A 23,406-nucleotide genomic window follows, 5' to 3' on the forward strand; every position below is an offset into this window, starting at 1 on the left:
TCATCGTGTTTCACTGTTGCAGTCATGACTGTAGGGTTCTCCCCTGCCGGCAGGCAGTCCTCGGTCGGCCAGAATCCCAAAGTCTGGGTCCGGCGTCGGCTGTTCAGCCATGCTCCCTGACGTCAGAGCGTCAGGAGTACAAAGCCGATAGCCGACGCCATCTTCTCCAGTCTTTCTTGCTGTGCGGTGATAGCAGTTCGCAATTGCCGGTCGGCGGACTCCTGACGAATTTTACTAATCTACTTCGGTCCGAAGATTTTCTTCTCCACTCAAAGCTAAGTACCCTGTTGGGAAACTTTTTTCTTGCTCCACTCCAATGTCAGAAAAAGTTAATAATTGTATTTCATGTGGGAAGCAAATACCTCATAAGGATTTTCATTCTTACTGTATTCCTTGCTTGGGCCCTGACCACGACGTAGCTAGTTGTCGGTTTTGTGCTAGATTCAATCAACGTACAATTAAGCGAAGGTACGATTTTGCTTTTCATTACTTCGGTAGGCACTTTAACTACAAAATGTTGTCTGATACGGTCCCGGCTACCGGAGTTCACAAACGTCGCAAGGATAAAGACAGGCCTCCGAGGTCCAAATCGGATGATAGCGCACAAGCGAAGCCAGCTTCAGGTTCGGCCGTCATCAGTGAGGTGCTTTTGCAGCCCCTGTCGTCGGCCATTTCAGAATTGATGGCCGAAACGGACTCTCATGAGGAGCCAACCAGGCCTTTAAATATTTCTGTTGTAGGACCTTCGGACAATGCTCCTTCGGATGGGTTCGGAGCCGCTGTGCAGGTACCGGCTTCCGAAGGGGTTTTCAGGCCTACTCAGCTACTAATAAAGGCAAAGCCAAAGACAAAGGCAGAGACTCCTTCAAAATCAAAGACTTCTACACAGGCTTCTTCTGAACCTGCTCCCAAGTCACAGAAACAGTTACTCAAGATGGCGGAGGATTTACTTACTATGATTAGGGGTTCTCATCCCCCTCCAGACAAAAGGCCAAGGCAGGATGTTTCTTATGATTCCTCTGATCAGGCTTCTGTTTCTTCAGTTTCTTCTTCTGATCAGGAATATTCTTTCCCTCCTTATGAGGATTCTGATGCTGAAGAATCCATTCCTTCAGCTTCTCCCCCTGAGGATTTCTCTTTTGGGGAAACTTTGCATGAAATGAGGGAACATTTCCACTGGGAAGGACAGGAGTATTCGGAATCCAAGAAAAGGCTGAGGGAATTTCTTCTTCTTCCCCAACATAGAACCCTGGCTATTCCTCCTGTTTTGGATATTGTGGATGATGCCTTTTCAGAGGCTAACTTAACCCCTGACTCTTTTCCTCCTGCTCCTGTGAAGCCTGATAGATATTACAGGGTTCCTGATTCCCATCAGTTTTTATACAAGAACCCTTCTGCTGACCCTGAAACCATTTCTCAGGGTACTAAGGGAGCTAAGGCCGCTTCTGTCAAAAATCCTACTCCTACTGAAAAGGATTCTCGATCCTTAGAAAGATGGGGCAAAAAGGTGTACACTTCTGCTACTTTGTCCATTAGGGCTTTAAACTGTCAGTTTCATATGTTTAAATACCAGCAATTTCTATTGTCTGTCTTAAAACAAAAGCTTACTTCCATTTCTGCCTGTGCAGATGATAAGGAATTACATGACTGAACAGGTTGGGAAGCATGGTTTACACTGTGGATTTGATGCCTTGAAGGCTTCTTGTAGGACTGCGGCCTCTGGCACAGTCATTAGGAGGCATGCATGGCTAAAGGAACAAAATTTACCTGAACAGGTAAAGGCAAAATTATTGGATGCTCCTGTTCAGCCTAATGTTTTGTTTGGATCGAAAGCTGAAGAGGTGATTAAAAAGATGGAGGATAAGGCGAAATCCATGCAAACAGTTAAAGATTTCTTACAAGTACAGCCTCCTAGATTTAGCAGGAATTGGCCTTCAAAAAATTGGTCCTTTCCCACTTCAGACAGGCCTCAGAGGGGTAGATACAGACGTTCCAGAGGGAGGCCTCAATCACAAGCTGCTTATAGACCAAGACAGTGGACTGCTTCCACCCCTAGGGGAGGAGAGGACAGGTCACAATCTCAAAGGAAACAAACTCAATGACTCCCTCTGTTGGGCTTCAGGAACTTCTTGCCTGGAAGCCCCTCTCGGAGGAAAACTCTCTCTTTTTTATCAAAATTGGACTCAAATAACCCAAGACAAGTGGGTTTTGGATGTGGTTTTAAGAGGTTACAAATTCCATTGTCATACCTTGCCAAGGCCAAGCGGATGGCCAGACCTTCCAAAACATCAATGGACGGAGGCCTTAAACCAGGTGGAAACTCTTTTGGCTATGAATGCCATAGAACTGGTTCCACTTTCAGAGATGGGAAAGGGTTTTACTCAAGGCTCTTTCTAGTCCCCAGGAAGCAAAACTCATGGAGACCCATTCTGGATCTGTCGGTCTTGAACATCTTTCTAGAGATTCCAAAATTCAAGATGCTTACTCTACAGCAACTACTTCCAATGCTGTCCAAAGATGCATGGATGGTAACTTTGGATTTAAAGGAGGCATATTTACACATTCCCATCAAGCAGGAGTGCAGAAAATACCTCAGGTTCAAGGCCGGATCAAGGCACTTTCAATTCTCTGCGCTGCCCTTTGGATTGTCTACTGCACCCAGGGTCTTCACCAAATGCCTGGCTCCAGTAGTAGCTTACTGCAGACTCAAGGGAATTCAAATTTACCCTTATCTGGACGATTGTCTAATTCAGGCAGACAACAAGGATGTCTTACTCCAGCATCTAAAATTTGTACAGAACCTCCTCAAGTTCCTGGGATTCTCTGTAAACATAAAAAAGTCAAATTCGAGACCATCACAACAGATAACTTTTCTGGGTGCCCTTCTAAACTCCACAACCCAGATGGCATTTCTGACATCCGAAAAACAATTACAGCTGGCCTCAACTTTCAAAACCCTGGCAACTTTAACTCAACTATCTGCAAGGACATTCCTGCAGTCTTTGAGTTACATGGCCTCCTGCATCCTTCTCGTACCATATGCAAGACTACACATGAGGAAAATACAGTGGTACCTAAAAAGTGTATGGTCTCAGCATTGCCACAGTTTAGACATACTGATCACCGTCCTTCCTTGCCTTCAAAAGAAATTTCTTTGGTGGTCCAATGCATGTGCTCTAAACAAAGGGAAACCCTTCTGTCTGCCTCCTGCCACTCAGATTCTAACCATGGACGCCTTGGATTATGCTTGGGGAGCCCATTTTCAGGGCAACTGTCTACAGGGCCTTTGGACAAAGGATCAGAAGCACCTGCATATCAATTTAAAGGAAATGTTAGCCGTTCAGAAAGCTCTGTTGGCCTTCAGGAATCTTTTACAACCAGGGCAACTTCTAATACGGACGGACAACACCACAGTTATCTGGTACATAAACCAGCAAGGGGGATCTCATTCCTACGCCCTTTGCAGACTAGCCATGGATCTATGGAACACAGCTCTAGCTTACAATCTGGATCTTCAAGCTCAGTTTCTACCAGGGAAACAAAACTTCCTGGCAGACAGTCTGAGCAGAAACCTTTCAGATCCACACGAATGGATGCTGGACACCAAAATATTCAGGATGATAACAGCAGTCTGGGGATGTCCTCATGTAGACCTCTTTGCATCCCATCTCAATCATCAACTTCAAACTTTTTGCACCAGGACTTTCCACAGAGAAGCTTGGAAAGTGGATGCCCTGTCATTCGGTTGGAGGAACCTCTCCGGGATATGCCTTTCCGCCTCTTCCTCTTCTTCCACGAGTCTTATTGAAAATAAAACAGGACAAGCCCAAGATGATAATCTTGCTGGCTCCAAATTGGCCTCGACAGTTTTGGTATCCAACTCTAACAAACCTATGTCTGGAGCCCTCTTGGGTTTTACCTCAGTCTCCGAACTTTCTGTCCCAACATCAAGGTCAGGTTCTACACTCTCATCTCAGAACTCTCAGCCTAGTGGCCTGGTTAATACAGGGCCTTTGATTTCTTCCTTCCTACCCAAGCAGGTAATGGATGTCATTTTAGAAGCTAGACGTCCTAGCACTAGAAAATCTTATGCAGGGAAATGGAAAAGATTTTGTTCTTGGATGCAGGCTCAGGATTCTGATCCTCTTCTTCCTAACATTACCTTAATCTTACTTTACTTGTCAGATCTCTTACACAAGGGTCTCTCGTTCTCTTCCATTAAGATACATGCCTCTGCTATTTCTGCTCATTATAATACAGACCCTCCCATCTTTTCCCACCAACTCATGAGACAGTTTCTCAGAGGAGCTAAGAACTTAAGACCTCCTAGATCTCCTCCCATTCCTGCTTGGGATCTCAACTATGTTTTGGAAAAACTAACCTTGCCTCCTTTTGAGCCAGCTGCCTCTTCTGACATCAAGTTTTTATCTTGGAAGACAGCTATCTTGTTAGCCCTAACCTCTGCCAGGAGAGTTTCAGAGTTACAAGCTCTTATGGCTGTGGAACCTTATATTATTTTTCATCAAGACAGAGTATCTTTGAGGACTAATCCTACCTTCATGCCTAAGGTGGTTTCCAAAGTGGCTTTAAATCAAATTATCCACTTGCCAACATTTTTCCCCACTCCTCAAAATAAAGGGGAAAGGATCTTGCATTCCTTGGATGTACACAGACAACTACGTTTTTACCTGGACAGAACCAAGGCCATCAGAAAATCAGAACAATTGTTTGTTTCTTATGCTTCAAGTTCCCAAGGTAAAGCCATTTCAAAACAGACCATTTCTAAATGGATTGCTCATGGAATCAGATTTTGTTATTCACACCATGGTAAGCAAATCCCAGGGAGTATACGGTCTCATTCCACCAGAGCTGCTGCCACTTCTGCGGCCTTCCTCAGGGGAGTTCCTACCAAAGACATTTTGGAAGCTGCAACTTGGAGTTCAGTGCATACGTTTTCTAAGCACTACAGTCTACCTCTCTACTCTAAGTCTAGGGCAGGCTTCGCCTCTGCAGTCCTGCAGGGCCTTTTAGCCGCCCCTTCTTCTTTATGACCACCTCCCTTTCTTTCAGCTTTGGGATTCTACCCTACAGTCATGACTGCAACAGTGAAACACGATGAACATAGTACAGTTGTGTACACCTACCATAAATATAGATGTTCGAGTGTCTTCACTGTTGCAGTCTGGGTTTCCCTCCCTCCTGTCCCCTCTTATTTTTACTTTTATGTACTTCCTTATTTCACCATTCTTCTGAGGTGTAGTTGCAAAAGTTATGGGACCTTTTTCATTTTGGGACTCCTGACATCTGGGGCAAGAAAAACTGGAGAAGATGGCGTCGGCTATCAGCTTTGTACTCCTGACGCTCTGACGTCAGGGAGCATGGCTGAACAGCCGACGCCAGACCCAGACTTTGGGATTCTGGCCGACCGAGGACTGCCTGCTGGCAGGGGAGAACCCTACAGTCATGATTGCAACAGTGAAGACACTCGAACATCTACGTTTATGGTAGGTGTACACAACTGTACTTTCTTACCCCCACTAGAAGTAGCAACATCCTTGACCTGATCATTACTAACATGGGTGACCGTTGCTCTACACCAATAGTCAGCTCCTCCCTGGTTGGATCCGACCACAAACTAATCACCTTGGAAATCCACATCCCTCCCACCCCCCCACAAAGGTAACCACCATGAAAAACTTCTCCAAAGCTAACTTTGGGCTCCTAAAAACAGAGTTGGCTAACTTCACAGCACTCATGCAAATGGAGAATAGTTGCATGACTGCAGAATCATACACCGGTGCACTGTACGAACATGTACACAAATGCATGGATCTCACCATACCCATTAGAACCAAGATGCTCTCCTCCAAAAAAGGAAGCCAATCTGGTGGTCCCCTGCCATAAACTCTACAACAGAAGGAGGAAACTGATGCAGAATAAGGCAAAGTCCCAAGGCTGATAAAACTCCCTTATTAGCCTCAACAAAAAGTTGAGATCCCTCATCAAACCCTCTAAAGCTAGCTATGAAAACAGAATTGCATTAGATAGTAAAGGCAACCACAAGGCCTTCTGTAGTTATGTAAAGAATCTCCACAGCAATACCCAGATTTGCTCTGAGCTACTGCACAGTAGTACCGCCTATACTGAGCCAACAGATATCGCCTGCATACTGGCCAACAGATTCAGTGACAACTTTACCCCCCCAAGGACCAATCACAATACCAGTAGATTGCCAGGCACTCAGTATTACTGCTGCACAGATTAAAACAGCACTGTCCAAGGCCAAGAATACAGCTTCTATGAGACCTGACAGTTACCCTGGTTGTCTTCTACATGAACTACAGAGTGAACTGGCATCTCACCTGTGTGCCCTGTTCAGTCACAGCCTCACCTCAGGCTTTGTCCCTTCCAAATGGCGCACTACTACAGTCATCCCTCTCCACAAAGGAGGAGTGACTACAGACCCTGGGAACTATTGCCCCATTAGCCTGACAAGTCTGATATGCAGAGCTATGGAACACATCATCATGGACCTAATAAACAAGGATATAGGGACTCTCCAAACTCTGGATCCCACACGGTTTGGTTTTGTGAAGTGTAGATCATGCCTGCTCAACTTGGTTGACTTCTTTGATTCAGTCATCAGAGCTGTGGATGTAGGCAAGGTGGTTCATACAGCCTACCTTGATCTGGCCAAGGCTTTTGATACCGTTCCCCACTCAGGAATCATAGAAAAACTCACTAAGCTTGGCATCAATCCCTATATCACCAGGTGGGTTGCACACTGGCTCACAGATAGAACCCACAGTGTGAAAGTAGCTGACTCAAAGTGAGACTGCAGACTAGTCATGAGTGGAGTCCCACAGGGTTTGATCCTGGGTCCTCTCCTGTTTGGTATCTACATCTCTGAAGTCCAGGCCAACACAAAGGGACTCTGGCTGACAAAGTTTGCAGACTATTGCAAATTTGGAGCTATTATTAACTCTCCAAGTGATGTTGACAGAAAGGCCTCACTGAGACCAACAACTGGTGTCAGAACCATGGCTTTAAGCTCAGTGCCAAAAAATGTCGTCATCCCGTTTGGGAAAAACATGGTTCCCATGAATTACCACATTGATGGTAGTCCACTGAACACAGAAGGCATTATAAGAGATCTGGGAATACACCCCCTAAATGGCCCATCTCAATACCGGAAGATTGCCAAATTCCGGTAATAACAGCCACACAGGTAAAAAAAAAACACTCTCCAAAGCTAGGAATACAGCATACATGGGACCAGATGGCATCCTAGGCTGTGTACTACATGAACTACAAAATGAACTGGCACCTGTCCTAAGTGTCATGTTTAATCATACCCTCACCTCAGGCTTCATGCCCACTGAATGGCGCACAGCTACAGTTATCCCACTCCACAAGGGGGAATCCACCTTGGATCCTGGGAACTACTGCCCCATCAGTCTGATGAGCCTGATCTGCAAGGCCATGGAACTTATCATGGAACTTATAAGCAAAGACCTTGGCAACCTTAAAGCACTGGACCCCACCCAGTTTGGGTTCGTGAAGGGCCGATCTTGTCTCCTGAACCTGATTGACTTCTTCGAATCAGTCTCCAGAGCCGTGGATGAGGGTAAGGAAGTCCACACAGCCTATCTGGACCTCGCCAAAGCCGTTGACACCATCCCCCACTCTGGGATCATAGATAAACTTACTAAGCTGGGCATTAATCCCTATGTCACTCAATGGGTTGCCAACTGGCTTACTGACAGAACCCACACTGTAAAAGTAGCTGACTCCAAATCCAGCTCCAGACAAGTGGAGTACCTCAGGGTTCAGTCCTGGGACCTCTCATGCTTGGCATCTACTTCTCTGAAGTGCAGGCCAACTCTAAGGGACTCTGGCTAACAAAGTTCGCAGATGACTGCAAACTGGGAGCCATTATTGAATCCCCAAATGATGTTGATACTCTACAAAAGGGCCTTACAGAAACAGATGCTTAGTGCCAGAGCCATGGGCTCAAGCTCAATGCCAAGAAATGTATAGTTATCCCCTTTGGGAAAAAACATGTACTCATGAATTACCACATAGGTGGAAGTACACTAAATACCAAAAGTGTGATAAGAGACTTAGGGACACAGGTGGACAGTAGTCTCACCTTCAATAACCACATCGCCACAACAGTCAGGAAATCCTTCTATGTGGCACACCTTATCACTAAGGGCTTTTCATCCAGAAAAAAGGAGGTCATTGTCCCACTGTACTCATCCCTCATTAGACCCATTACAGAATACAAACGCCCCATTTGGTATATACCTCTCAAGACATCTGCAACAACTGGAAAGGCCGCAGAAATACCTCACTAAAAGAATCACAGGCCTAAAGCAGATGCCCTATGCTGACCGCCTTAAAAAGCTCCAGCTATACTCTGTCGCATATTGTCTACTCTGAGGCGATCTCTGCTTAACATACAAGGCCATGTCAGACTCAGAGCTGTTGGACATGCTACACTTAAAGAAATCCCAATCCCTCAGAGCCACACGCTCCAGGGATCTAAACCTTGTCATCACAATAAACAAAACATAGTGGAGGGATAGGTTCCTGACCCAGAGACTCCCCAGACTCTGAAAGAGACTGCCCATACATGTCACGCAGAGCACCTCTTTGGCCCTCTTCAAAAGGAACCTTGATGACTGGATGGGAGAAAGGAAATTCACCCCAGGGATCACGTCAGTCACCCTGCTAGACAGGGCTTGAGGGAAGTAAATAGTGTGGGAAGAAATAGCCAGGGAATTGTTATGGCTAGGCTTGTATAGGCCCTAGGGCAGATAGCCTAGTACCAACCTATGACCCTATGAACAAGTTGACAGCAACCTCACTTTTGATCACCACATTGCCACTGTGGTCAGAAAGTCCTTCTATGTGGCACATCTCATTACTAAGGGTTTTGTGTCCAGGAAGAAAGAGGTCATTGTCTCCCTCTGCTCTTCCCTCATTAGGCCAGTCATCGAGTACAATGCCCCCATTTGGCATGTACCTCACTAGACACCTGCAACAACTGGAGAGGCCACAGACGTACCTCACAAAGAGGATCCTAGGCCTTAAACACTTGTCCTATATGTTGAGACTCAAAAAACTCCAACTATTCTCTGTCTCATATCGCCTACTTAGAGGCAATCTCTGCTTGACTTACAAAGCCATGTCTGACCCAGCTGTGTTAGAAATGCTACATCTAAAGAAAATCCCAATCCCTCCGCACCACATGCTCCAGAGACCTCAACCTCATTACCGCAATTAACCGAACATGCTGGAGGGACAGGTCCATAACCCAGAGACTGCCCATGCTATGAACAGACTTCCATACATGTCAAGCAGAGCACCTCACTGACCCTCTTCAAGAGATATCTTGATGAGTGGATGGGAAACAGAAAGTTCACCCTGAGGATAACTCCAGGGGCTCTATTCGACAGAAGCAATGGGAACTAAGGTCAGGTGGCACTATGCCAGGGTAATCCTATGGCTAGGCTTGTAAAGGCCCCAGGGCTATTAGCTTAGTACACACCAATGAACCAAGAGTTTAAACTGTTCAAATTCAAGTCAAAAAGAAAATTCAAAATTCTTCTGTATCAGCTAGATTGATTCTACAAGCCTTGAAGTCAGTGTCAGCTACAATAGTTATGGCACCATTAACAAGATATCATATGGAATTCTTTAATGGACATTGGAGACTCAGTGGTCCATTCTACTCCAAATTTTCTCTCATCTAGGGATTACCATCAATCACAACAAATCTCAGCTAGAGCCAGCTCAGACACTAGAGTTCATAGGGGCTTTGTTCAATACAGTATCAGTAAAAGCTTCCCTTCCCTTCCCAAGAGTTTAAACTGTTCAAATTCAAGTAAAAAAAACAATTCAAAATTAAATTCTTCTGTATCGGCTAGATTGATTCTACAAGCCTTGAAGTCAGTGTCAGCTACAAAAGTTATGGCACCATTAGTGAGATGTCATATGAGAATTCTTTAATGGACGTTGGAGACTCAGTGGCCCATTCTATACCAGCCTATGTCCACCCAGACCAAAATAACTCAGCATTCAAAAAATACCTCTGGTGGTGGATTCGCTCAGATCAGGTTCTGCTAGGCCATCCCTTCATTCCTCCTCAGCCAATGGCAATAGTGACCATTGACGTTTCCCAAATTGGGTGGGAGAGCACGTCTTGGGAAAGATAGTCCAAGGCACTTGGTCCTTCAAAGAAGCCAACATGTACATCAGTGTCCTGGAAATGAGAGAAGTACTCCTATCATTGTAGACCTTTCAAGACTCTCTCCCTTTTGGGACTGTTCCGATTCAGGTAGCCAGTATGCCTGTGATATGGTACATCCACAAGCAAGGAGGGACCAGATCTTGCCCCTTGTGTTGAGAAGCTCTGAGACTGTGGCAATGGGCAGTCTCATCCAATTGATTTCTGATAGTAATGCACATTCCAGGGAAATCCAGTGTAATAGACAAGTTGAGCAGTCAGTTTTATTACCTCACAATTGGTCTCTCAACTTGAGAGCTGCGGAAAAGATATTCCATCAGTGGGGCCAACTTTGCTGAGACCTTTTTGCATCTACCCTCGGCAACAAATGCAGCAGTTATTTTTGCCCTGATCCCCCCCCCCCACAGGGGGGCATCACCGAGAGATGCTCTGCTCCATGTTTGGTCCCCTGGTCTACTGTACGAGTATTCCCCAATCCCCTTAATCCTCAGAATTCTCCAGAAAGCATATCAGTTGAAGAACAATGTCATCTTCATTGCCCCTTAGTGGCCTCATCAGATTTGGTTCCCCTGTCTTTGGCCTCATCTAGTTCGCCACCATGGATTCTGGATCCATACCAGACCTCCTGTCTCACCAGAGAGACATGATTTACTCAGACATTTTAGGTCTAATGTTGACTGCATGGCTTCTTCACTTCCATTGATCACCAGACAACGTAGACTGTCCTCCCCTGTCCATCATATATTTTTATTTTCCCATAAAGCTTCCACTAGAAAGATTTGCAGAAGTAAATGGAAAAGATTTGTTTGTTGGGTGCAGCAAAAAGACATTGACCCTTTTTCAGCACCAGTACATAATGCTCTTGAGTTCCTGACTTCAGTCTTTAATGAAGGGGCTAACTCATCAATTGATAAAGCACAGCTAGCAGCCATTTCACATTTTCATATAGGAAGTGGCAGTTCTACTTTAGCTTCCTCAAAACTTTAAGCCCTTTATAAGGGTACCCTTCTTCTGAGACCACCTTTTTCAAGATCCAACTCCACCCTGGGATTTAAATCTGGTACTACAAGCTTTGACCCAGTCTTCTTTTGAACCAGCAGCAAAATGTGAACTAAAGTTTTTAACCTGGAAAACCATCTTCTTGGTAGCCATTACCTCTGCTCGAAGACTTTCTGAACTTCAAACCTTATCTTCTAAGCCTCTTTATTTAATAATCCATAGAGGTAGAGTAGCACTATGAACCAGTCCTTCCTTTCTTCCTATGGTGGTGTCAGAATCCAACATCAGTCAGTCCATTAATCTTCCAGTTTTTCTTTCCAAGTTTCAGAAACAGAGGTAAATACATTACATTTGCTGGGTGTTCACAAACAGTTATGTTTCTATTTGCATAGAACAAAGAATTTTGTAAAAATAGATAAGTTGTTTATTTCCTTTGTGGAATTGAAATTAGGCAAGCCAGTTGCAAAGGTTACTTTAGCCAAACGGCTGGCTGCATTTCCTTTGCCTTTAACAAATTTGGTTTGGCTTTGCAGAAAAAAATAAATAAATAACTTTGAGATCCCACTCAACCAGGTGCATTGGCAACTTCATCATTATTTTAATCCAGGTCTTCCTTGAACAATATCTGTGTGGCTGTGACTTGGACTAATCATCATACTTTTATTACTCATTACAAAATTGGATCTGGTCTTGAGGGAAAGAGCAGCCTTTGGTCAAAAGTACTTGGGGATAACCTTCCTTGGAGTCCTGTTGGGAATTCAGGTTGCTGGGCACTCTGTCCCAGTTGTTCAAGACTCAGTGAAAATTTGACATTGGATAAGAAAGTTATGTACTCACCATAATGTTCCATCTGTGTTGTCTATTTTCATTCTTTCTCAACTCCCCTCCCACCAGCCCCCTATGTTTTTAGCTATTAACTTCTGGAAGAACAATAATGTTATAAAAGACTAATATTCCTTTGGTTGAACTTCATATATTGGTTCTTCTTCTCAATATGCAAAAATGTTTTTATCTAAAACTATAAGCCAGCAAATAAGATCTGAGGAATGTTAGGGGATAGTGCATTATGGGTAAGGGAGGAGCTTATGTGCTCTGGTGGCCACGAACTGTAAAAAATGGCTGAGTTGGATCCGAGGGTCAGATCTGAACCCAACTGTTTAGAATAAAAATGCTCAACAAATTTGTTATATTTGCTAAGGTTATATGATATATAGCAATATATGTGAAGTATATTTGTTATGTTAATATAGTTTGATTACTTTTATATGAATGTAAATTTGCCTATGTCACAATTGATAATTCAATAAAGGTGTTTAAAAAATACAAAGATGGAGTGTTATGGTGAGTACATAACTTCCTTTTTTTTTTTTTTTTGCTTGGTCTTGTTAATGAGTTGGTAATGTTCATGCTTCTTTAGTTGTAGTGCCTTTCAATCACATATGTTCATAAGTGTTTACTAGGCTAACAACCACAAGGACTTTAAGCCTAGCCATGAATCATCCCATATCTGACAAGTTCTCATTCCTTTTGATAAGTGTAATCAGGAGCTTGAGAGTTGAAACATTTTCAAGCAGGGTCTTGGGAAATGAACCATTTTACAGCCTGTGTCCATTAGAGACATTTTCATTCCCCCATTCAATTTCCATAAAACTGGGTTAGGGATGCACAGTTAATTAAAATTGTTTTCTGGAATAATGTTACACTAGGCATAAATCAACTTTTTATATATTCATTCTGAGTTTTTGTTGCCATTTTGACTAAATATGTTGTTGCACTGCCTTTTCACTCTTTGAATCAATATAATCATGTATTTCTGTTTTAATAATACCAGTAAACTGTTATTTTAATATTTTGCTTCATTAACTTTTAAACTCTTGAGTGCTTTTTTTGCACTATATTACAAAATGATTATTTCTGCCATACCTTCTGCAGAACTGGTTAGATTCTGGACACTTCCTCCCTTATAGACATCATACCTGGTATGTGTGACTTGAATTTCAGCTGCATCATACTTTGTGTACTTCTTGCTGCTGTTACTCTTATTGCCTAGCTTCACTTTAGTCTTCATTTATCTTTTAGTATTTGATTCACATTTTATCTTGTACTCTTCTATTTCCTCACTGAATGTCTTTTACTTTGTGTTTGTAATTTCACTTAGCTTGCTGACATTCATGGTTTTAGGTCTGGACAGATTTGCTTCTTTTAATATCTGCTCCTTATCCGATATCCCTCTATATTTTATCAGTTCAAACAACTCACAAAAGTCACAGTCTTTGTCTCAGTTCTGGAGTTATTCAATGTTGTTGTCATTGTCTTTGCTCACTGATGAAGGGTAAGCATATTAAATATCTTAAAGTTTTTTTTTTTTCAGAAAATTGCATACTGTTTCTGGGTTGCTCTGCTAACAGAGATCAGCTGAAATTTCTTGGGACATATGTTCCAATTTTCTGCAAATTACCTTGGAGCAAGAGAAAGCCTGTTGGTTACAATTGGCAAGATTACTCTGATGGGTTCTCATAAGTTTTATTTGAGAAAGTTGAAATTGTGATTTTAATTTAAAAATATAGTTTTGAACTTTAAATTATTATTTCTCTGTGGAGAAGTTGCATACAACCTGGATTGTTGACTAATATCCACAAGAAGACTAATATCCACAAGATTTTTACTGTATCTGTATCCATGAAAGAGGTATACTACATGACACATATTCTTGTCTGTGAGTTTCCCAATAATTAGAGACATGGTTCAGCATACTACAATCACTGCAATTCCGTTTTTGGTTCCTTTTGAAGTTATGATATGCCTTGTAAGTAACCCATATTTTGTTAATCCATTTATCATTTTATGTGCTTACAGACATGGTCTTGGCTACTTTTCTAGTGACTTATGAAGCAGCTGGAGGAGTTTGCATTATGAAAAATCAACCCAGTTTTGTGTGTGTGTGTGTTTATGAATAGGGGCTTTGGATAGTACTGTTCTTGGTCTTCAGTGACAGGGTAACACACCTTGTGACATTCCTCAGAAATGTAATTCTGATGTGTACCTTGCTGTATGGCTTGGATAATGTTAAGTATTAGCATTTGTTTTTCAGATCAAGATGGAGCAGAGCCTAGTGCTAACTCTGTTGCTGCTTCCAACCTGCTGAGATTATCAAACTTTATGGATCGCAAAGACTGGGAGCTGAAGTCAAGTCAGATATTAAGTGCTTTTTCCAATCGTCTATGTAAGATTCCAGTGGCACTGCCAGAGATGGTGCGAACTCTAATGGCAAAGCATCAAGCCCTTAAACAGGTAAGAATGCTGGCCATTCATTGTATAATAAATTAGGCACTCAAAATGTCTCGTAACAGTCAGAACCATGTTGAACTAATCAGTGACTTATAAGCTCCTCTCCCGTCCTCACTATTTGTCACTGAGGTACCAATATGTCATACATCGCCTTTCACAGTATTTTGGAGTCCTCCAGTAGTCTTTCTTAACCTACACGTTGATTACACAATAAAGGAGGTCATCACTTACAAAGTCAACTCATAAAATAATTAAACTCTTCACTCCAGCAACTGATAAACCAAAGCAGTTCTTGTCCCAAAGCTTGAGCATTCACTGCCACTAAATGCTTATGTTATCCTCTAAACACACAAATCTAAACACTTAAACATATTTTGCTTCGTTATTGTCCTTCATTAATATCACCAAGTGAAACAAAGTAGGTGCATGCACGTCACTAAAAAGAGCTCCTCTCTTATTTAGTTCTATGTTCTACAAATACTGAGTAGGATCTTCTGCTCCCTGTCATTGTCAGTTAGGTTCTCTTCACACTCCTCTTCCTATCCTGTGATGTCTCAGAAGACCAGGCTTTGTTGGCTAAACAGACCTAAGGTTTCTCTTCCCTTTTCTGTAATGAAAGGGCCTTCTCTGACCTTGCCCTTTCTATTGTGCGTTCCGTGCTGCATACATAAATTTGGCCACTTTCAGATCTTTAGAAAAGCTCTTCACTCTCCTTTCTTGTCATCACACTATACATTTTTCTTAGACAGGTAAATAACTTGTAGCTTTGTCCTGAATTCTTTCTACATCTCATGCTCCTCTCCCTTCTGCTAAGGTTCCAAATTACTGATCGTATATTATCCAGTCTGTCCACTTCAAATGTGGGTAGGGGTAATCACCACCGGGCAGATCTCATTCAGCAACTGATCTGTCTTTCAAGTGGGAAAACACCTTCCATATTCCTGTTCCTCAGATATCATTTGCCACTTCAGCAGTTCAGATCAGCTTGACCATCATTCAGATTATTTGAAATTTTTTTCAAAGTTTTTCCAACTTACATTTAGTCTTTTGAAAGTTTTGTTTTCTTCATATTTCTCCTTCCTTTTTTTTTCTTCTTCAGGATTATTAAAAAAAAAAAAAACTTTTTGACTTCTTCTGCTCCCATTTTTAGGTATGGCAGACCCAGTCACTACTTTTCATAGTCTGTGGATGGTTTGCTGTTTTTTATCACTTGATATAGTGTATTTATTGGTGTACTGTCATTGCTCCTATTCTCCCTACTGTTTTTGCTTTTACTGTTGTACTGATAATGACTGTAGCTGTTTTGATTATTGCCTTTTCTAGCTAAACCTATGGATAAGGGCTTCAGAAACGGCATGCACTGTAGACAAAAATCCTTCGCAAGGATACCCACAGCCTCTTTGTGTATTGAGTTTGGAGGATCTTCAGGCCATCTGTGATACCTGCAAGGGTTTTGGCCTTCATTTACTCTAGAAAGGAAAAATAAATAGGCTAATCCTTTAGGGCCTTCTTCCTGCTTACTCTTTAGATTTTATTAAGAAAAAAATAAAGATGGAGAGAAAGATCAAGAAAGAGGAAAAAAGTAAGATGAAGAGAGAAGAAAATGAAAATCAGAGAAATGTCAACTACAAGCTTTTCTTGCTACAAACTTTCCCCAGATCATCCCTTCATTGGTGGTCTTTGCCCCATCTATTCAATACCATCTCTTGTTTGATTGCTCACCCAGAAGAGTAGCCAGCAGCTGTTCTTCTGAGAAGGAGATTTCAAGGTTCCTTCCCTCCCTCCCTCTGTCTACATCTCATCTCTGAAATCTGCTAGGTCAGTCCAGAGCTCTGTGGGATTTGATTAGAGAATATTGAAACCCTGACAGATTGATGTGGGTACGATCTCATCCCCCTCAGTTTTTAGGATTGATCTGGTTGGCGTCTCCCCACAGAGAGGCTCTTTACTTCATATGAGTGTCAGTGCCAGAGGTTTCAAACCATTGTTTTTGCTGGAGCGTCCTATGTCGGCACTTAGAGAATTGAATCTTTTGGTGCCAGCTCTGAAATGTCCAACTCACTCATCTTCAAATATTCCTGAATAGAAGGAGTTTTAGCATCCACCCCTCATTGCCAGGTCTTCAGCACTGGCTCATTCAGTACTATTTTCAGTGCTGGAATCAGTCAGCACTGATCTCGATATTAGGCCAGTCTAGTCTATCAACATAGGTGCCTGCATCTTTAAATATCATTTATGTCCACCTATGTAGGGAGTAACATGATACCAGCTCAGACGTCTTGGGGTACCGATGGATGCAGCATCTGCCTTTATATTCATGAAGCAGATTATGGCTGTTTTATCTACACAGGCAAGAGATGTTCCATCGATTCATTTCGACTTTTGGACAGCCTCCAGTCTGCAGCCCTTCCTATTCATCATCCTTCCCATGGACAGGATAGATCTGAAGGCCTTAAGCTGTCTGTGAGAGTTGTCATAAGTTTTTGGCTGCTTTGGAAGAGGAGTTCCCTCTGGAACCACCACAAAACATATGTGCAAGAGGAGACATATCAGCTTCCCCAGCGAGTCTTTTATACTGGACACTGACCTCAATGAATGGGAAGGGTGCCCACATTCCCCTCCAGTGGATGCCATATTTGGTGAAATGTTACAATTAATGCAGTGGAGGGGTTTTTGGCCCACTGACCTCACATTCCATAGAAAATCTTTTTGAGGCCTTTGGGTTTTCCCCCTCTACCTCTTAGGTGATTCCAACCATGTATCTTCTGGTAGAGAAGGCATGGTAGGGAGTGTTCCAGTCAAACCAGATAAGGTTCTACACCCACCTAAGGAAAGACCACATTGCAGTAAAGGCTGTCTGGTGGACTATATTATTGTGGCAGCAGCAAACAAGAAGAATCTCTCCGATAACAGTTTAGCAGGTCCATATTTGCCCTAACATCATTAAATTATGTGAGCCATATGACAAGATTACAAAGGGCTCTTGCAGAGCAAGCATTAGACTCTTTGATGAAGCTACCACTTCTGAGACTCAAAAGCAACTTTATTCTCTTGTGCTGACTGTGTTAACCATTTCCAACTTCTGCATGGGCCTACTGCATAATGCAGCAGATGGAGTAGTAAGTATTGACATTACTGTAAGGTGCTTCACCAGGATAAGATTGTGCAACTTTGTGGTTAACTGTATGACATCCTTTGTTAAGGACCCTTTTGATGGATCCTCACTGTTTGGTCCTAAAGAAAAACTTCTAAGGAGTGAGCAAGACATTAAGACTCTGTTTTCCTTAGGAATCTACTTTGAGACCCCCACAGAGATAATTCATCAGGAACCAGTAAGGGTCCAAAGTACTCTGGCTCAGAAAATCCTAGCATTCTCCTTATGACTTCTCTTCAGACTGGGGCTACCATGGCAGAGGATGCAGGGGCAGAAAAGGTCTGCAGAACCAGGGGTTCAGTGTTCCTTTCTCTGGGAAGCAACCTCAGCATTCCTGAAGGGTTGATTGACTGATGTTCTCTGAAGGAAGATGGGTGCAGGATGGTTCTTCGCCTAGGTATGTGGGTGACCATTATAGAAGACAGCTTGGTGAAGAGAAAAATATTCAGAGGCTATGTCATCATCCCATTCTCATTAACCCCAAAAATGTTGTCCTTGCCTCTTCCAGATGTGCCACCCCATCAAAAATAAAAGGACAGTGTCATAGGAGAATGCAAACCTCCTTCAAAAAACAGCCATCCTAGAGGTTCCACCAGGCCAGAAAGGGTTATGATTATTTTCAAAGGAATCAAGGGACCTCATGCTCACTCTAGATTTAAGTTGCCTAAACCAGTATGTAAAGAAGAGACAATTCTGGATGATGTGCATGATGCAAGCCACCTTTCCTTGACAACAGAAGGGTGACTGGATGTGCTGTATAGACCTTCACGACACTTATCTGCACAGAGTGTTTGCCAGGGAGTCTAGAAGGTATTTATACTTCTGGGTGGGAGATAATGGCCATCTGTTTCGAGCCATGACCTTTGGACTTCTCAGAATCCCATAGGTGTTCACCAAATGCATGACTGTAATTCCAGCCCAGCTATGACTCATAGGGATTTTTACATTCCCATATCTCAACTGTTCTCCTGGCTGCCACAACAAGGAAGTCTCTTCTGTCAGCCAGAAACTATTTGCTTCACTTATGTCTGTTCTTAGATAAATCTGGAGAAATGGAGGAATGTTCTAAAGACTTTACAAACATTGGTCTTCATAGGAAGCCATCTGGACCCAAGACCATACACATCAAACTACCAGAAAGATTTTTTCATTTAGTGTTTCATTTCTGACTGTTCTTTGACCATTTCTTCTCCACAGGCTTCCCTCATTTTAAAAGTTATCTATCTCATGGCAACCTGTATACTTGTAATTCATGCAAGAATTCGCATGAGGATTTTTCAGTGGATTCCCTGCAATGGTCTTGGTTAACAGACTGTATAAACACTCAGTGTTTCTCCTATTTGCAGAACACATTTCAAATAAATAGTTATATTTAAAAAGTATTATCAGCACAACATTAAACATTTTCTAATTATTTGGTACAGAATATAGGCCAAACCAGAACTCTGTTCTTGCATCTTTATTATATATAATGTCCTATGCTAAAGATTTCTATGCAAAAAGAACAATAGACCAGAAATAATTTATTTCCTTAAAATCCGTAGTCTTTTTAAAAGACAAACATAGCTAACTCTTACAAAGGATTCCATTGCTTAATTATTATGTCAGTTGAATCTGTAACAGTTGCTTTTCTTCAAAACCGTTTAAAGTAGAAGTTGTTGGAGCATAAGACCCAGAATCTAGGTCAGGGGTGTATATCCTTTCTAAGTGCATATGTGGTCTCGGAAGTTGTTTAAACCAAATACTGGAACTTCTGTGGCAGCTCCATAGTATTTGCATCTTCAGCAATTGCATTTCCCCATCATCATTTCTTTCCTCTGTGCTGCTATGAGGTACCAAAAGTGAAGTTTCTTGAAGTGTATAAAGTATACCTGGTCTGGTACTGCAGGAGTTTGTTCATCATACTTTGTAGGTGCTAACATGCACGATCTATTAGATCTAGTACTGTTTTTACAGTCTTCCTCAAAAGATTTCAGTGCTATAATCAACTTTGATATGATAGAACAGGGAGAGGAAGAAGAGATAGGCCGTAGCAACTCTGACATAATGTCAATCAGTACAATGAGATTTCCTCCTCCTAGTTCTGATGAGCCACACCCAAGACTTCATAGCTACAGGTACTGCCACCAATTAAGTCATTTTTACATCTCTGCTTAACACTTAACAAAGAATAACAGACCTACATCATTTCCTGGAAAGTCCATCCAGAATAAAATATCTCCAGATATTGATTGCTTCCAGACAATGGTCTCCAGTGACCTTATTGTTGGCCCATATTCAAGCCCATGAATTGATACTGGCTGGGATGAAGTGTGCTAAGTTTGCCAGTTGGCAGTATCTGCATAGGTTATAAGACCAGTTCAACAAAATTCTTTTTGGTTATTAGTTTTTTCCTGGCGGATGTTGCATGTTTGTTGTCACATGTAAATCTTGTAAACAGTTTTTTGAAATTTCTCAATAAGAAGACTATTGCCCAGGAAAGACTACATCTGGCCAAAAAGAGGAATTTTGACAGAAGGACCATGCTTGTTGCAGACATCTTAGCTAAAAGAAAGAGATTTAAGTTAGACCTAGTTAAAATTTTTGTCTTGGCAAAAGGTAAGAATGGGCTTGACATTATCTGTAGTGATGTTACTGAGGATCTGAGCCACTCTGATACCAAACATGTGCTTGAGGCTCCACTGAATGCCCATAAAGAGTCTTTTAGTCTTAAGCATTGAAAATTCAGTGGAAATATGACTTTTTTTGCTAATCTGCTGTCAATGCTGTGATCCTTCCAAAGTTGATGGCAGTGTGTCCCTAATTTGTAGATTGGGATTATTCAACCAGAGAGTATAGTCATACGCAAACCATGCATCCACGTATGATACTTTATTAATAATGGAGATTCCATAGTGGGACAAGTTTTGTTTCAGGTGAAGGTTCATTGCTCCAGAGGCTAGGAGAAATAGGAGTGAGGAATGTGGACACCTTTGTCTTTTTTCTCTAAATAGCTCAAAGTTATCAGAACACACATTTTTGGTGACCACATGGGCCATGGGGTGTCTGTATAAACATTTGCACCATTTTAAGAAATTCACAGAGGAATCCAGATGATTGTAATACTGTCCAGAGGAACTCCCAGTATAGAGAAGTGAATGCATAGTTGAAGTCAGTGAAGAGGGCAGCCCTAAGTATATCTGCAAGTTGACTCATTATTGACCTCATAGCGGCCCTGGGATGTCCTGCCATCTTGGGGCAAACCTCTGTTTGGTATCACCAATTGGATCAAGTTTGCACTCCAAGTCTGGTCACCAGGATCTTGGACAGTAGTTTCTACTGGCATCAAGGAGATAGGCCTATAATTTGGGGTATTTATAGGACATTCCCCTTTCTTAGTAAAAGTCAGTATATTGACTATTCTGGATTGGTGGGGGAGATGTTACTCATATGGCTCACTGCAGCAGTAGCCTAGGCTGTATGGATTATATTCTACTAAGGCTGTAATAGCTTGACGACTTCCAAAGGCTCAGGGGCACCTTACACATGCCCAAACAGGTTTGGATGCCAAGCCGTGTAGAATTTTGTGATGCCAAAGAGAGCACTCTTTGCCTGCTTTCATTGATCAGTGATCTGCTAATGTTTTTCCATTTCTGGCAAGTAAGTTCCATTTGGGGAAATATCCTTCCACTTTACTTTTTAAGACAGAATATGTATTTGTTTATAATATTAAATTTAAAGCTGGGAAAATGTTTTTAATGACTGTCACATGACTTTTTTTTAAAGGAAGATAATTGTTTTACTTTTGTGGTAAAAAGTTTGTTTAATCTTATTTTAAACTACTTATTCTTTGTTTTACTTTTTGGGGGGCTGAGGTAATTGTTTAAAGTGTTTTTTTTACTTGTTTTAATGGGGGGGGGGGGGGTTGCAATTTACCTGTCTTCCTGACTGTTGCTGCTAGGCTTTCCTGGTAGTCAGACATCTTTTTCAGCTTGACCGTGAAGCAACCCCACCAGTTCCTTGGTTCATCCTTATTTCAGCCACAAAAAAGAAGCAGATTTTTATTCAGTGTTTGCCACCACAGCAAGCTTTTAAAGTGCTTTAGCCACAGGTGGATTACTCTGCTGTTGCCAAAGATGATTCCTTGAATCACTCATCTTTTCTTGTTTCCCTCTGGTGTAGTCCATACAGGCTACATGGACCATGAGTCAGTCATGTCTTCACTATTGGAATGCCCTTGGCAAGCAAGGGAGAAAAGGGACAGAGAATGCTACTCAAGCCAAAAAGTTGTGCCTATCCCTAGGGAAGTTTTTGCTGGCAGTACTGATGCTGCTTCTTTAGACGTTCCTGTCAAAAAGAAACAAAAATGTAAACATTTGTTTCCGCTGTCTCAGTTACCTAGGACAACAGTAATTTGTTGGGCTTAGTTCAAGGTTTAGTGCAGTTTCTTAACCCTCCTGCATTGCTATTTCTGGTAAAAGAAAAATGGCTTCTTCTTTTTCTGAAGAAAGTCAAGAAGTTAAACCTCTAAATGATTGTGAGGGACAGATTGATTTTTGTCTCCACAGACTTCTGACTCGCATTCTGAGGAGAGTGTGACTTTGGCCAGTCCCTTTGAAGGGCCCACTTTCTCTGTAACTACTTCCAGAGTGAAAAAAATGTTTCAGTGGAAAAATATTATTTCTCAGCCCCTCAGGAAGTGTTATGATTCGTCACAACCGGAATTTCCAGGACCTTCTCCTATTCCTTTTTTTTCTGCTCCGAGGATGTTTTTGTCATAAGTCTGTATCTTGCTTGACAAAACAGCCTGCTGCCTCTTAAGCTTTTACACATTCTTCCTAGATGAGGACCAGCAGTTATTGCTTTTCTGTATCCAGCTGCTGATAAACATTTGGTTAATATTCCCCTCTCTTTCTGTTTAAGATGGGAAGGCTTTTGATAGTTTTGGGGGAAAAGTGCATTTGTCTGCAGTACTTGGTTTTCGAATTTCTGATATGTTTGTTTTTTACTTGCCTTTTCTGAGAACATGGGGAATGTTTTTGGCATTTATTTCCTCTTCTGAGGGACAATCTGCTTTGCATAATCTGGTTGCTTTGGTGGCTCAATTGGTTAACCTGTCTGTGAAATGTATTTATGATTTTGCTAATGCCAGTTTCAGTGATGTTCTTCATGCTTCACTGTTGCAGTCATTGCATTTGGGTAATCTGCTGGCAGGTTGCCCTCATTCGGCCTGGATATCAAAGTCTTGGGTCCTGCGTCGGTTGCTGTCTCCTCTTCCATGACGTCAGGTCGTCAGGGGTATGAAACATGCAGCCGACGCAATTTTATTCAGTCTTTCTTGCCACGCGGTGCCCGAAGCAGAAGCAGTTCGCAAGTGCCGGTCGGCCGACTCCTGAAATTTTCACATTCGAGTTTCAGAACCAAAGTCTTCAATTAAAGCTAAGTACCCCGTTGGGGAAACTTTTTCTTGCTCCTTACCGATGTCAGTAAAAGTTAATAATTGCATTACTTGTAGGAAGCAAATACCTCATGAGGATTTTCATTTGTACTGTATTCCTTGCCTAGGCCCAGATCATAACTTGTCTTGCTGTCGGTTTTGTGCTAGATTTAACCAACGCACTATTAAGCATCGGTATATATTTGCTTCAAAATATTTTGGATCCAGATTTAATTATCCTGAAATGTCGGATAGCAATCCGACTACCGGAGTTCACAAAAAACGCAAAGAAAA

The 23,406-nt window shown here is 42.1% G+C and overlaps 1 protein-coding gene across 2 annotated transcripts in view; it reads left to right on the forward strand.

Annotated features, from left to right (window-relative positions):
- Positions 1-23,406, forward strand: part of SPATA20 (spermatogenesis associated 20) — a 2,234,575-nt gene that overhangs the window by 1,388,753 nt on the left and 822,416 nt on the right. For both annotated transcript variants that reach the window (XM_044087351.1, XM_044087352.1), the window contains exon 14: positions 14,346-14,545. In XM_044087351.1, coding sequence (XP_043943286.1) covers positions 14,346-14,545 — 200 coding nt within the window. The remainder of the gene's footprint in view (positions 1-14,345; positions 14,546-23,406) is intronic.

Source organism: Protopterus annectens, chromosome 11.part0 (genome assembly GCF_019279795.1).
Source record: "Protopterus annectens isolate FY-2018-M chromosome 11.part0, PAN1.0, whole genome shotgun sequence".
Lineage (NCBI taxonomy): Eukaryota > Metazoa > Chordata > Ceratodontiformes > Protopteridae > Protopterus > Protopterus annectens.